At 44.9% G+C, this 15,129-nt stretch overlaps 4 protein-coding genes and 1 long non-coding RNA gene across 5 annotated transcripts; 4 read left to right on the top strand and 1 right to left on the bottom strand.

The window, feature by feature from the left end:
* Positions 1 to 15: 15 nt before the first annotated feature.
* LOC115667921 (xyloglucan endotransglucosylase protein 1-like) lies at positions 16 to 1,090 on the top strand. Its single transcript, XM_030589445.2, has 3 exons — positions 16 to 282; positions 397 to 590; positions 685 to 1,090. Exons 1-3 carry the CDS (start codon positions 16 to 18, stop codon positions 1,088 to 1,090), a joined length of 867 nt encoding a protein of 288 aa, XP_030445305.2.
* A 3,182-nt stretch (positions 1,091 to 4,272) lies between these two features.
* LOC115682769 (xyloglucan endotransglucosylase protein 1-like) lies at positions 4,273 to 5,536 on the top strand. The gene is made up of 3 exons (XM_030607101.2): positions 4,273 to 4,589; positions 4,704 to 4,897; positions 4,992 to 5,536. Exons 1-3 carry the CDS (start codon positions 4,323 to 4,325, stop codon positions 5,395 to 5,397), a joined length of 867 nt encoding a protein of 288 aa, XP_030462961.1. The 5' UTR covers positions 4,273 to 4,322; the 3' UTR covers positions 5,398 to 5,536.
* A 1,761-nt stretch (positions 5,537 to 7,297) lies between these two features.
* LOC115682686 (xyloglucan endotransglucosylase protein 1-like) lies at positions 7,298 to 8,673 on the top strand. Its single transcript, XM_030606985.2, has 3 exons — positions 7,298 to 7,685; positions 7,786 to 7,979; positions 8,162 to 8,673. The coding sequence occupies exons 1-3, from the start codon at positions 7,416 to 7,418 to the stop codon at positions 8,568 to 8,570; spliced, it is 873 nt and encodes a 290-aa protein (XP_030462845.1). The 5' UTR covers positions 7,298 to 7,415; the 3' UTR covers positions 8,571 to 8,673.
* Positions 8,674 to 9,709: 1,036 nt separating this feature from the next.
* Positions 9,710 to 11,146, top strand: LOC115682685 (xyloglucan endotransglucosylase protein 1-like). Its single transcript, XM_030606984.2, has 3 exons — positions 9,710 to 10,144; positions 10,245 to 10,438; positions 10,536 to 11,146. The coding sequence occupies exons 1-3, from the start codon at positions 9,875 to 9,877 to the stop codon at positions 10,942 to 10,944; spliced, it is 873 nt and encodes a 290-aa protein (XP_030462844.2). The 5' UTR covers positions 9,710 to 9,874; the 3' UTR covers positions 10,945 to 11,146.
* Positions 11,147 to 11,479: 333 nt separating this feature from the next.
* Positions 11,480 to 13,989, bottom strand: LOC115682687 (uncharacterized). Its single transcript, XR_004005921.2, has 2 exons — positions 13,582 to 13,989; positions 11,480 to 11,818 (listed from the first exon to the last, which is right to left on the bottom strand). It is a non-coding gene; the product is annotated as an uncharacterized LOC115682687 (long non-coding RNA).
* Positions 13,990 to 15,129: the final 1,140 nt, after the last annotated feature.

Here is a 15,129-nt window from a genome sequence, read left to right as displayed (position 1 = left end):
GTAGAGTGTCGAAAGATGAAGGTAGTTTTATTAGCGGTCTGTCTGGTCATGAGCTCCATCATAATGATGGGGGCTCAAGCCGGTAATTTCTACCAGGACTTCGACCTCACCTGGGGCGGCCAGCGAGCCAAGATATCTCAAGGTGGTCAGCTTCTCACCCTCTCTCTCGACAAGTACTCTGGCTCTGGGTTTCAGTCCAAGAACGAGTACCTCTTTGGCCACATCGACATGCAACTTATGCTCGTCCCCGGCAATTCCGCTGGCACCGTCACCACCTACTATGTATGTTTCTTCATTCATTAAATTTGCACGCATGCTAATAATTCTGTCCTACTTAATTAGCATCGACAGAGATCATTAGATTGACAACATTCTTTTGCTACGCAACATATGCAGTTGTCTTCTCAAGGGCCAACGCACGACGAGATTGACTTCGAGTTCCTGGGGAATCTGTCAGGCAACCCATACATTGTGCACACCAACGTATTCACTCAAGGCAAAGGCAACCGCGAGCAGCAGTTTTATCTCTGGTTCGACCCAACCAAGGCCTTCCACACCTACTCCATCCTCTGGAACCCTCAACGCATCCTGTATGTTCCTGAATCATTCTAATATATCATAGTAACCATTCTCTAGCTAAACCTGAACACACACTAACCCATTGCTTTATTTAATGTCTGTCAGTTTCTTAGTGGACAACATGCCTATACGAGAATTCGCCAACAAAGAATCGATCGGTGTCCCATTCCCAAACAAACAGGCCATGAGGATTTACTCGAGCCTGTGGAATGCAGATGACTGGGCCACCATGGGCGGGCGCGTCAAGACCGACTGGACTCAAGCTCCTTTCACCGCTTCCTACCGCAACTTCAATGCCAATGCTTGTGCATGGTCAGCCGGGAAGTCATCCTGCGCTTCCATGACCACCACCAGCTCGACCACTTCTGGTGGCGGCACGTGGCAGACTCAGGCGCTGGACACTAGCGGAAGGCAGAGGCTCGAGTGGGTGCAGAAGAACTTCATGATCTATAACTACTGCACCGACTTGAAGCGCTTCCCACAGGGCCCCCCTCCCGAATGCAAGAACTGAGAGCTGAAATTTGAGAGAACCCAAGAGATTTTTTTGCACATGTGTTCTGATTAATTAGCGTGTACATATTGGCAAATTCTTTTATTCTTTCTGTGAAATGAGCTACAAGAAATAATGAAAAACAAATCGTTGTTGGATAGCTAGCTAGCCTTGACTACATTTCCTTTTCCCCCTTAATAGGTACACCGGTCGGGTGGGTAGTGACTAGAGACGAGCGTCAGGCCAAGTTCGATATTGAAACTGGCGTTGTCGATTGAATTCCGAAGGGAACCTATTCGGTCCAGGTTCCAACAGCTCGAAACTAGGACTGGGCCAATCAAGCTCTGATTACGACCTTGGAACCGGTCTACGTACTTCTGTTTTTCCATAGGTTATCTTAGAAACGTTTAATTCTTAGAGATTCCTCCCATTTGGCCTTAGTCCAATATTAGTCTCTTTAAATTTCATTTAGAGTTAATAAAATTATGATAACGGAAGTTCTTACTACGCAGGAAATTGACGTTAAAAGATAATTTTTACTTAGTTCCACTTTGGCGTCATCTCATCCATGGATGACCTGTCTACTTATTGCCTGGGTGGCAAAAGGGTAAACCGACAAGAATATTTAATCTGCTTGAGGCGTGTGCACAAACTTTGAGTTAATCAGTTGTAATTGTTTCCCAAGTAAGTCGATTTCAAAAGCATACCTACGTACAGCTGCCCAGATGCATATTCATTGCACCACAATCACGCCAAGAAGGAAGATTGGCATGCGTCTATGTCAGCAATCTCATCCTCACCCACTTTGATGATATAAAAAGACCAATATTTGCGCCCCCACAACTTGTTATGAGAGATTCGACCAAAAAAAAAACTTGGTGTGAGAGCTCCTGAAACTCCGAATTACGATGCCGTCCATTCAAAATAATTTGACACATGCTACTTTGAGATGCGATGCACGTAAAAATTGTATTAGAAAAAAACCATCATCAAAAAATCGATGTGTTGTGGAGCAATGAATAATTCTAGTTGCCTCATAAGTAATTGGCTTAAATTTTTTAGCGAATGCAGGTCTAACAGGATATATTGACGGGTTTGGAGTTGGCCTTTCCCTTGGTGATTTCCCCTTGTAAAGGTGTCGAGCTTCTGTTGCGCGCTCCCAACATTGGTATCAGAGCCAATGGTTGATTGGTGACCCGCTCACAATGTGTATTGGAGTCTGGTGAATATCTCAAAGAAGTAATTTTTTGATTAACACAATTTTCGGCAGCTTTCATGGATCGGTTTGACGAAAGAGACCAAAGATGAAGGTGACGTTGCGATGCAGCAACGCGATCCCGATGCAACCAGTAATGTTACTTGTATTTGGGAGTTTAAGAAAGTTGGTAATGTTGAATAGCACCTAAAAAATAGCCGGTTACATCACTTAGTGCATACCACTTTTGTTTGTAGATTGGTATAAAAGTTCATACGATATAGACGTCGCTGTATCATGATTGTGCTATGCGCTCAAAATTTGTGCTATGAAGTGTTGTAAGTAATTAACTACTTGGTGATACTTATTTTTTTAAACATGCACCACATTAAAACCGGACGGAGCGCTTTCCAAAAGATGTCGAAGGGATTGCTAACGGTTGTTAAAGGCGTTGTCCTTTTGAGGTGTTTGTCGAACACCTTAATGAGATATACATCCTTATATTTAAAACTGCCATGAAGAACCATACCAAATATACTTGTAGTGTCCCCAGCACTTTCTTCTTTTTTGGCCAGGCATTTTGGGAAAAGCTCTGGCCAGGAGATTAAGGTACGTAGCAACAGAGGCATGCCTGGTTCCCCGAAGGCTCCATGACAAGATAATCCTCCAAAGCAATAACCAAATGCCAGCTGGCAATATTTCATTACCGTATTAATCAATTTTAAAGGGTCAAGGTAGTTTTTAGTGAGGTTGACATATGTGCATCTGGCCAGGTCTATACATACACCTATTGGAAAGACAAATAAGATTTCCACCTTTACAAACAAAGCATAAGCAAAACCCATGCATGCAACCACTACTCAAGCTGTGTGCATGTACGTGTTGAGACACCCTCATCGAAACAAAGACCTTAATTCTTTATAGAGAAAGATTCCTACGTATTCTTTCCCTTGGCTTTCGTTTTTGTCTGCCTGGGAAGAAGCAAATGCGGCTCAAAGCATTGGAAAGTGACGTTACTTTTATGGTCTGTGCGGGTTGCATGATCTGGCAGCAGCGTAGACCGACGCAAAGCATAACTTTGATCTGTCAGCCTGTCGCACACGCATCTCCGAGGAAAACTCCAAAGGAAAAAGATAAAGATCGATGCATAATAAGGAACTAGGGTAGATCATATCTACTTGGCGTGCACAACCTAATTGCTCTAGCCCTTCTCTAACTCCATCATGCAAAGGTACTTCTCATATGCAGAAACTGGTGATTGATCTTGTTCCTATATGTCGATAATGATCATGGTAAACGATTCTCGAGAGTTAAAGATGTCGTAGAATTTTTTATCTTGCCCTTCTAACCAAAAATGCCGCCTCCGTCGCATTGAAGAGTTACTCAATTACACGGGTAGTTACAATACTTTCTCGTACAAATGAGCATACATGTTATCAGGAAACTTCCACTTTTGATGTTCGAATGTCCGAGAGTCGGTTTTATTCAGTGCAGCCTCTTAAACGCATACCCTATTTCCAAACTGAGCCAGCTCACCACGATGAACTCAACGAGCCAAGGAAACCAAGCCTTGAGCGGAAAATCTGGCCAATTCAATCACTCCTCGTCGGGAAAGGTCCACAGAGGCCACCACCTAATGAATGGACAATTGCCTTAATGAGGACGCAGTCCGAAATGTTGAAAACCCATGAAAAAGTCAAACCGACCTTTGCTGACGAGATAGGCATTTGATTTACATATATTTAAGAGATGAAACCTATAGGACGGTGCAAGTGCGTAGAAATATTGTTAAATTATGTGATTTGATATAATCTATTAAGCTAAACTCTTGACGACACCTTCCTGGCGAGTGCAAATGCCACTAAAGCCGACATATGATGAACATTTGATAAAAATTCATATCCTCTGTCTACAGCTGGAAGAAACCGTTTTTAAACACTAACGACGCTGATTGACATGTATAAATACCTTTTTCTCATGCATCCATCACATCCATCGCTCACGAAAGCCCTCTGTCTCAGGCTTCTTCTTCTCCTTGCTGTTGTAGAGTGTTGAAAGATGAAGGTGGTTTTAGTAGTGGTCTGTCTGGTCATGAGCTCTCTCGTGATGATGGGGGCTCAAGCCGGTGATTTCTACCAGGACTTCGACCTCACCTGGGGCGGCCAGCGAGCCAAGATATCTCAAGGTGGTCAGCTTCTCACCCTCTCTCTCGACAAGTACTCTGGCTCCGGGTTTCAGTCCAAGGACGAGTACCTCTTTGGCCGCATCGACATGCAACTCATGCTCGTCCCGGGCAATTCCGCTGGCACCGTCACCACCTACTATGTATGTGTCTTCATTCATTAGACTTGCACGAGTGCTGATAATATTATCCTACTTAATTAGCATCGACAAAGAACATTAGATTGACACCGTTCTTTTGCTACACAATATATGCAGTTGTCTTCTCAAGGGCCAACGCACGACGAGATCGACTTCGAGTTCCTGGGGAATCTGTCGGGCAACCCATACATTGTGCACACCAACGTATTCACTCAGGGCAAAGGCAACCGCGAGCAGCAGTTTTATCTCTGGTTCGACCCAACCAAGGCCTTCCACACCTACTCCATCCTCTGGAACCCTCAACGCATCCTGTATGTTCATGAATCATTCTAATTTATCAAAATAACCATTCTCTAGCTAAACCTGAACACACACTAACACATGGCTCTGTTTAATTTCTATCAGTTTCTTGGTGGACAATGTGCCTATTAGAGAATTCGACAACATGGAATCGATGGGCGTCCCGTTCCCCAACAAACAGGCCATGAGGATTTACTCAAGCCTGTGGAACGCAGACAACTGGGCCACCATGGACGGGCGCGTCAAGACCGACTGGACTCAAGCTCCTTTCACTGCTTCCTACCGCAACTTCAACGCCAATGCCTGTCCATGGACAGCCGGGAAGTCGTCCTGTGCTTCCACGACCACCACCAGCTCGACCACTTCCGGCGGCGACATGTGGCAGACTCAGGCGCTGGACGCCAACGGAAAGCAGAGGCTCAAGTGGGTGCAGAAGAAGTTCATGATCTATAACTATTGCACCGACTTGAAGCGCTTCCCTCAGGGCCTCCCTCCCGAATGCAAGAAATGAGAGCTGAAATTTGAGAGAACCAAAGAGATTTTCTTGCACGTGTTCTGATTAATTAGCGTGTACATATTGCCAAATTCTTTTGTTCTTTCTGTAAATTGAGCTACAAGTTAATATGAAATACAAATCGTTACTCTATCAATTCCTTTTGTATTACGTAACCCAACACACGTAAAACCCGGAGGGCTTTACCGAGTCGCCAAATCCATCGGGAAATTTCGTGTTTGATTTTGACTTGCACCATTGCTGGAAATCAAGTCACAAGAAAATAATCTCTTACGACTGTCTCTACCCCGGGGAAGACCGAAGCTGGAAGGTTGTTTTCACCTTGTCCCCATAATAAGCAAGACAAGATAAAGGAACTACAGTACAGTTCCGGGTATTAACCATTTATCATTGGATTACATCAACCATTTCTGTCTTAAGTCAACCATTCACCGTCCACTGATAAAACGGAAGAACAACACGTGCGAATGATCAAACCAACATTCTATTACTCTTTTCTTTTTTAACGTTTGCGGATGTAGAAGAATTGTTTGCACGTTTAGACAAGCCCTTGTGTGAACAAAAAAATTAGTTCTATTTTTAGACGTGACCTCATCAAGGTACGCAGTCAAAAATAGTCATAGCTTAGGCTCTGTTCGTGCCCCGGAAAATATTTTTCGGATTTTCCGGTGTTTGGGTGGCGGAAAACGTTTTCCGTGGGAAAACATTTTCCTTCCCCCCCTCACAAAATAGCCTAAGTCCGTGGAAAATGACTTCCGCTTCTCAAAAGCGGAAGTCATTTTCCGAAGCTTCTTCTTCTTCTTCTTCTTCACTATTTTTTTTTCTTTTTTTTCATTCTTCTCTTTCCTCAGCGCTGTGGCCGGCGACCGGCCAGTGGCGAGGCCCGAGCTCGCCTGCCTCAGGCGACCTCGGCCTCGCCGCCGTCTGGCGACGTCAGGCGAGTCTCGAGCCTCGCTCGAGGTCGGCGGGCTCCAACCTCGCCAGATCCGGCGACCTGGGCGAGGCTCGACGTCGCCGGATCTGCTAATGCTTTGATTCTTTTGTTTTCTGGTGTTGCTGTTCGTGGGGGAGAGAGAGAGAGAGAGAGAGAGAGAATCGTGGGTTCTTCTTCTTCTTCGTATTCTGGTGTTGCTGTTCGTGGGTTCTTCTTCTTCTTGTTCGTGGGCGAGGCTCCTCGGGCTGCTTGATTGCCAACGGCAACTTGGGCCTCGCTAGATCCGGCGACCTCGAGCCTTGCCCAAGGTCGCCAGACATCGGCGAGGCTCCGGCGAGGTCGGACTCGCCTGATCAAGCGAGGTGGAGCGTCGCCACAGGCCGGCTAGGCTCGACGTCGCCGGAATCTGGCGAGCTCGAGCCTCGCCGGCCTGGGGCGATGCTCGAGCTTGCCTCCGGCCGCCGGCCGCAGTTGTCGCCGGCGACCTGCCGGAGAAGAAGCAAAAGAAAAAGAAAAAAATATTAAAAATATTAAAAGTATTGCAAGAAGGAAAATCATTTCTATACCGAACAACGGAAAATATTTTCCGAGACTTTTTTAGATTTTAGCCGAACATCGGAAAATGAAGTCATTTTCCAGGAAAATGACTTCCCGAAAAACATTTTCCAAAAATGCCACATTTTCCGCCAAACGAACGGAGCCTTAGTGTCTTTTCAGATCCTCCAGATGTGAACCTGTTGCTAAATAAAGCAAGAAATGTTAGTTTCCACAGATAAATTAGGGAATTTGGTATCAACCTGTACACTTTGATCTTCGCTACAGTGAAACCTTCCTGTAATTCTTATCTCTTCTTCTTGAGGCACATCAAATTTAGCCAGCTCTATTTTTTCCAAATTTCGACTCTCTTATCACCAAAACAATCCTCCACACTTTTGTGTGTGTCTATATATATAATGTCCTCCTCTTGAATATCTGTGTACCATATGTAACATCATCTTCTAGGGCTTCCCGGATTGCGGAAAGCCTTCTGGGATTCTCGAGCTAATTATCCATTGATACGTGATTTGTAGAAGTGCCAGATATGTCTTCCCCAAGGCTTTTCCCGATTGCCTTACTTTCTCTGTTCCATTGTCTCATATCTGCCATGGCCGGGAATTTCTATCAAGACATCGATATCCTTTTCGGGGATTGGCGCTCTCAAATTCTCCAGGGAGGCGAGCTTGTCACACTCTCTCTCGATAAGGCTTCTGGGTCGGGATTCAGATCCAAGAACGAGTATCTATTTGGAAGATTTGACATGAGGATGAAATTAATCCCGGGAGATTCCGCTGGCACAGTCACCACATTTTATGTGCGTGTACATATGCATTTCTCGTCAACCATAGCCTTTATTCATGCAATAGCAATACTATTTTACTGCTAAACCGTTTAATTTATAACCAATATTGCAGTTGTCTTCTCAAGGACCAACCCATGACGAGATTGATTTCGAGTTCTTGGGCAATTCATCAGGAGATCCATTTATTGTCCATACGAATATCATCCTGCAAGGGAAAGGAGGCAAGGAACAAGAGTTCTTTCTGTGGTTCGATCCCACAAAGGACTTCCATTTGTACTCAATCGTGTGGAACCCTAAGAACATCATGTAAGATAACCTCTCTCCCTCGTACAAATCTTTTCTTCAATAGTTCTAACATTGAAAGGATAATATATGGTTCACATATTTCTTGCTTGTACTATATTGCCTAACCAACAATAATCAAGTTTTTTGAAGATATGGAGGCACCCGACTAATGTCAAATTCATTTGTTTGAAAAAAATGGCCAGAATTTTGGTGGATGAAGTTCCTATTAGGGTTTACAACAACTGGGGAATCAAGGGAGTCCGATATCCGACCGACCAACCAATGAGGATGTACTCGACTATATGGAGCGCCGAAGATTGGGCCACACAAGGCGGACGAGTGAAGACTGACTGGTCAAAGGCTCCGTTCACCGCCTCTTACATGGGATACAATGCGAATGCCTGTGTCTGGCCGTCCTCGTCCTCGCATTGTCCCTCCAACTCAACAAGTCCAACGCCGGGCACTGCGTGGCAAAATCAAAAGCTCGGCGTTAAGGGCCGGAACATGCTTCGATGGGCACAAAAGAAGTACATGGTGTACAACTACTGCACGGACTTTAGGCGGTATCCTCGAGGCGTTCCTCGGGAATGCAGGAAATCGAGGTTTATGTAGGGAAAATTCGATCTATACGTGGTTTCATGAAAATGAGTTCATGGAACTGTTTGGTCGGCCTTGTACCTACACTAATACAAATGTAAACAAAATTTTCGCTTCCTCCCCTATTTGTTTAAATCTTATGGTGTATGTGCATAAAAAGAAAACAGTTGTCTTGTTTTTCAGAACATTTGAGGACAGGAATATACGGGATTAATCACAACGGTTGGATTTTGAATGACCATTTGCCTTTTCTCTTCTTACTCAAGATGTTCTCCATGTATAGAGACAAAGAGGAGAATATGGTTCTGCTGAATAATTTCATTGATCGATGAAAAAAAATTAAGAAAAAGAAAAGTTTTGAGACAGTTATAAATGCACCTAAGAAGACTGGAAAAAATGTTTCATAAAAGAGTCGTGTTAACAGTACCTCACCATATTTAATAAAGAAACGTATTCATTTCCAATGCAATGAATGCACATAAAACGAGAGAGACGTGCATTGAAAGCAACAATGTTTCTTTATTTAGAATTTGAACGTACAACTTTCCAAAAGATGTCTCAATTTCAACAAAATGTTAGATGAATGCTTTCGAAAATTAGATGAGCCAAGTAGTGCAACCCTTAAAACAGTTTTTCTTTCCATTTTTCATATCAAGGCTTTCCGTATTGACTCCGAAGTATGCACCCCTTTAAAACATGTGATGCCAAACGAATTTAACATCGGCACAGCTTGATCCACCACATGATCAGATCAGCACCAAACAAAAGACACTTTATCCAAATATATGCAGACTCTCAAATTCAATTGATGCGAGTCACGGGTTGGCGTTTGCCCCCACCGAGTCACTGACCCACGGCACCCAAACCTCCATCGCCACCCGACCCAAACGCGCATCCCCTTTTGTTTTCTTCTGTCTAAGCCAAGAAATTGCCAGCTTGGCTTGAACTGGGGCTGGGTGTGATCTTGACTTGAACCACATCACCTCCACCACCTTTTATTGCTTCCTGCGTACCTTCCTCTCTCTCTCTCTCTCTCTCTCTCTCTTTATTCCATCTCTACTTTCACGAAAAAGACATTCGAGTTTTGCCAGCTTCACTACACACGCACACAGACCAACTTGCTTGCCTAGCTTGCATTTGCCAGCTCTCTCGCCCACCCTTTACAGCTCCTACGTGCACCCATAAAATGCCCTCATCCCCCCTCCCTCTCTTCTCACCAGTCGACCCACCAAATCGTCGCAACTTGACCCAAACTTCCCCATCTTTCTCCTCCAAAGCGCACACCGCTCTTTTAGTCCCTTCCGGTTTAGGTCGAGACGATGTCGCCCTCGATGAAGCTCTGCGTTTGTTTGCTTCACCTGGCCACGATCTCTGCCGTCGCCTCTGCCGGCAACTTCTACAATGACTTCGACATCACCTGGGGCGACCGCCGTGCCCAGATACTCAACGGCGGCCAAGGCCTCACGCTCTCTCTCGACAAGGTTTCTGGGTCCGGTTTCCAGTCCAAGAACGAGTACCTCTACGGAAGGATTGACATGCAGATCAAACTCGTGGAAGGCAACTCGGCTGGCACAGTCACTGCATACTACGTAAGCCTTTTTCATGAACCGTTCGCTCTTTGCCGTGCGTAGTAATCATGTGCGCCATGCGTGCTTAAAATCTTTCGTTTCTCTTTTATGACTCATGCAGTTGTCCTCTCAAGGACCGACGCACGACGAGATCGACTTCGAGTTCCTTGGCAATCTGTCCGGGAACCCCTACACACTGCACACCAATGTGTTCTCGCAGGGGAAAGGGAACAGAGAACAGCAATTCCACCTCTGGTTCGATCCCACCAAGGCATTTCACACCTACTCGATTGTCTGGAACGCTCGACGCATAATGTAATGTCCCAAAAGCTCATTGACGAAGACTTTTTCCTCTCTATACAAACTTGAATACCGCACCGGTTGCTGACTAACCCGCGAATTCCTATTTCAGATTCTCGGTGGACAACATTCCCATAAGAGTGTTCAACAACTTGGAGTCAATCGGCGTGCCTTTCCCAAGCAACCAGCCCATGAGGCTTTACTCTAGCCTCTGGGACGCCGATGACTGGGCGACAATGGGTGGCCGCGTCAAGACTGACTGGACGAAAGCACCTTTCACCGCATCTTTCAGGAACTTCAACGCCGACGCTTGTGTGGTCTCGTCCGGGTCTAGGTCCTGCACCTCGAAGTCCACCAATGGCTTACAGACGAGCGCATGGCAGGAGCAATCCCTCGACGCATCCGGCAGAAACAGGCTCCGTTGGGTGCAGCAGAAGTACATGATCTATAACTACTGCAGCGACTCCAAACGGTTCCCTCAGGGTCTACCGCCAGAGTGCAGGAGATCAAGGTTCCTCTGAAGCTGAAGCTGCATCAACTTCCGCTACCACAGTTGGTCGATTCTTTTGCGCAAGATGTGACGTAAATTAGTGAGCAAAATTCATTCATTATTCTTTCCTGTAACTACGAGTGATATCAATAATCAGCGATTTCCCCACCATTGTTGTATCCATAATCTCCTTGATGGCCTCAATAATCAACATCATCTGAACGCTTGATGAATGTCGTGTAAAGTATACTTTCATGACCTGCTATGATGCCATGCTCTTTCCAAAGTATCCATTCACAAGCTCGTTGTCAAAAACCTTAACCTAGAGAGTTAAAACCCAGCACTGCTGTGTTTTCAATGTCCCTTTCGCTAAAGCTCTGCTTTCCAAGGAGAGCAATCAAATGACAATATTACCCGGAGAACCAATCTAGCTCGCAGTCTCTTACAGTTAAGCTAAAAATAAAACATAAAGAAACGTCCATGACAATCATCTGCCTCGAGCATCATTTCTGAATTGAAAAGAACCATAGACTCAATAACTTGCACTGCACGACCTTCAGCCACGGTAGCAAAGGAGATGTAATGCATCATTCAAAATCGAAATCTATACAAAATTGTCAAGTATAGTTGATAGAGTCACAAAAAAATGATAACCCCACAAAGCACTCGGCATTTCAATTCAGTACACACACATTCAGACCATCTCGAGGGTTGTGAATCCCTCAGACGAATTGTCGACATGATAGGGCAAATAAAATGCTCGACGGACCAACGGCTTCATTCCCTACTACATACACTACTTACTTATCTAGAACATACTCCAGGAGCACTATAGAGGATAAGAAATATAAATGCTGGTCGAGCCACTCGAAATTGCAAAGCAGAGACTACTGCCATCTCGGGACCTGTCACGCAATGAAAAAAAGCAAGTATTAGAGACATATGGAGGTTAGAAGAATCAGCGTGCAAGATGCTTCTAAAGCCAAACGCAAGTGGAAAGAAAGATCCTAATAAAAATCCACATGGGCAATATCATCGTCCCTTGGTTAAATGGCTGTCGGAAGGCAGAGAGACCAGAACATACATGGAATTCGTAAGAGGAAATTGCAACTTCACTAAATGCTGCTGAAAATACCACTCAAACAAGAGGAGGACAACTACTTCACTAACACTGGAAATCTTGTAGCTTGGGGAACTGCGACTCAACTAGCTTTTCATGGTTCCAAGTGGAAGTAAACCTCATAACAAGGACTTTGATACTCGTACAATCAACTACATTGACTTACACAGGTGCATATCTCATAATTTTTAACAACTGAACAATTAACTACCAAAGCCAGATCTCATTTTTTCTACAGAATTAATCAATAAATGCAGCACTAGTTAACATCCCATGAGCTCTATCAAAGGGTCAACAGTCAATTCGCATCTTCCATTTTTCTTCCAGAACCTCATGACTCCACTATGAATTGCCTATATTGTCCTTAAGAAAACATTATCAGAGCTCTGAAGTCAGTCATCACTTCCCTGGCCCACTTTACAAATCAAAGTAAAGTCAAGAAAGCCAGGATGTCTGTAAAAGATAGGACAAACAAACACCCAACGAGCTCCTCGATGTGTTCTCTGATCAAAGACTCTTTTAACCAAACCACCTGATTGAATTTGGAACCTAATTACTAACAGCTCCAGTTTCCTACTTCATCAAATGGACGTCACGCATATATACTGTCTACCTACTACATTTATCCCAGATTTCTCAGCAGAGGCCCAGCATGAACTCAATGCTTGAGTCAATTTCTACTACACAACTTCTTAAAACAATGATGACGAAAATCACTTGAAACCACTAATTCAGGGACAATTTACAATCCCAGCAGAAGACATTCCTTCATTTGACCAAATTACGGCTGTCTCCCTAGGATTTACTACTTTACAAAGCCTAAAAGCCAACTAAACGAGCATTAACCATCAAAGGAAAGCTCAAATTTGATCTCTATTTTCCATCCCTATCATCCAGTCAACCAGGAGATGCCATCATCCTTCGTTAAAATTGTTAATTACTTTCAACAATATACCGTCTCTGCACAGCAATTTCATTCTCTGTAATCTTGTCCCAGCACCGGCAAGATAACAGTTTCAAGCATTTCAAACTCACTTGACAATTTAATGAAATGGCTTGCGATATGGCATTAGAGCTTGATAAATTCAGTTTCAGAGCTCAACAACTTGTCAAACCTCATAGCCCCAAGACTTCTCACGGGGTGTGTCCCAATCCGGTCCCAATTCTCAGATTTTCCATAAATAAATAGCAGCGCTACGGAAGTATCAGATACCCAACATTAATCCACACCAAGAATTTTCAGATTAACTAATGCAAGTGCCAAAGTTGAGACCTTTTTCTGCTCTCACAAACAAATAGGGGTCGAAAGCAAATGACCGTTTCCAAAAATACAAGAAAGAGAGGAACGAGAACTGAGCTTTAAACACCGCAATGAGGCTCCACAAACTGGGTAAAACTCCAGATTTCATATCACCAAACCTGAGACTTTCTTCACCGAAACCACATGCACCCAAGAGAGAGACGGGTAAAAAGCAGAAGAAAGCAAAGGAAAAATGCGTCTCTGTTTCGAAGGGAAGGAGCTCGAGAGAAGCAACCCCAGAGGCTTACCTCGGCGAAGCGAAGGGATTCTCCCAGAAAGCCATCGTCTTGCATGGGAAGGAACAGAGGCCATGGCCGCGAGCTTCAATAAATGGAGTCCCAGGAGACATGTATGAGCCCTAGGTTTATTCCCCCGGAACGACAGAGATTACTCACTGAGCTTTTCACTTTGACCCAATCGCCCCACCTCCCCCTCCGTCTCCCTCTCCCTCTCCCTCTCTCTCTGTCTCTCTGTCTCTCTCTGTCTCTCTGTGTGTAAGCAGGCTGCAGGGTACAGAGGGAGTACCAAGAAGACGACGAGGGTCTCTCAGTCCTTCCCTCTCTCTCCCTGTGCGCAGTCTGCAGAGAGCAGGGGGAGTACCACGAAGACGACGCGAGCGAGGGGTAGAGAGACAGAGAGTCAAAGCAAATGGGGGGTGGGTCCTTTTTTTTTTTTTTTTTTTGGGTCAGACTACGGCAGGGTAATACGGTCTCTCTCTCTCTGTCTGGCTCTGTTCGTGCGTTGGGTTGGGGGGGTTTTAAGGAGAGGTTTTCAGAACAAACCTCACGAATCGCGAGGCGAGGCGAAGGGCTGTGCACGGCTCTCCCTCTTCCGTTACTTCGCTCCACCCTCCCCTGTTCCCGACGGGCTTTCTGTTTTTTGTTTCTTTGATTGGATTAGACTAATCTTTTCTCGGGCATTTACATTCAAGTCCCTCGCCTGTTGCTTATTCTGCGTGAATCCTCCAAATGTTTTGTTAGTAGCCGTTGGACTCTCAAAAGGTGGTGATTCGTCGTTGAACTGGATTAGAGGGATCGATTTCCAATTTTTGAAACCGGGGACCAGACCACAAGATCTGATCCGATTCTAGGGTGGGTGAATGAAACCGGATGCCAACTCTCTCTCTCTTCTTCTTCTTCATCATCATCTTCGTTCTTCCCTCATCGAGAGCACCACTTGCGCACGATCACATTCTCATGCTCCCGCCACTCCGAGCTCGCTCATTGTCCCTTCTATGGAGCTCTCGATCTCCACTCTGTCTCTCCCGGAGCTAAAACTCGATCTCAGCTCCATCTCTCGAGCCTCCCTCTCTCTTTGTTTCGGGGTCAATTGGGGAAGAAGGAACAAAGGTAGCCTTGACGCGTTTAGTTAGCGATGGAAGCGAACGAGTCCTCCTCGTCAAAGTGGGACAACGCGACAGCTTCGTCAAGCAAGGGCGAGAAGATCAGTAAAGGAGGAGGAGGAGGAGGCATGAACGAGAGTAATTAGGGTTTTATTTCAGATTTGGGAAAGACTAAAGAGGCGTGAAAGAGTTACGAAGATATTAGGGATTTTTCACATTTGTTGAAATAAAAAATATAAATTAAAAATAAAAAAAGTTGATTCGGTCCAGGTGGTCTAGGTGTGCAGTTTCACACTTGGAACTAGGATCCAAACCGAGATTCACTGGTTCCAATTGCATGGAATCGGATCATTGCTCCTGGGAATCAGTTAAAGTCAGCCGGTTTGATCTGATCCGAGCGGTTCCCAATCCAAGCAGTTCCCTAATCATCATGCTGCTTTTTTTTAGGAAAATA

Source organism: Syzygium oleosum, unplaced genomic scaffold (genome assembly GCF_021117445.2).
Source record: "Syzygium oleosum isolate NSW1041296 unplaced genomic scaffold, Sole_v2.1 Sole_v2.23, whole genome shotgun sequence".
NCBI lineage: Eukaryota > Viridiplantae > Streptophyta > Magnoliopsida > Myrtales > Myrtaceae > Syzygium > Syzygium oleosum.
Note: the sequence above shows the minus strand (reverse complement) of the source record. Positions and strands in the feature narration are given on the sequence as shown.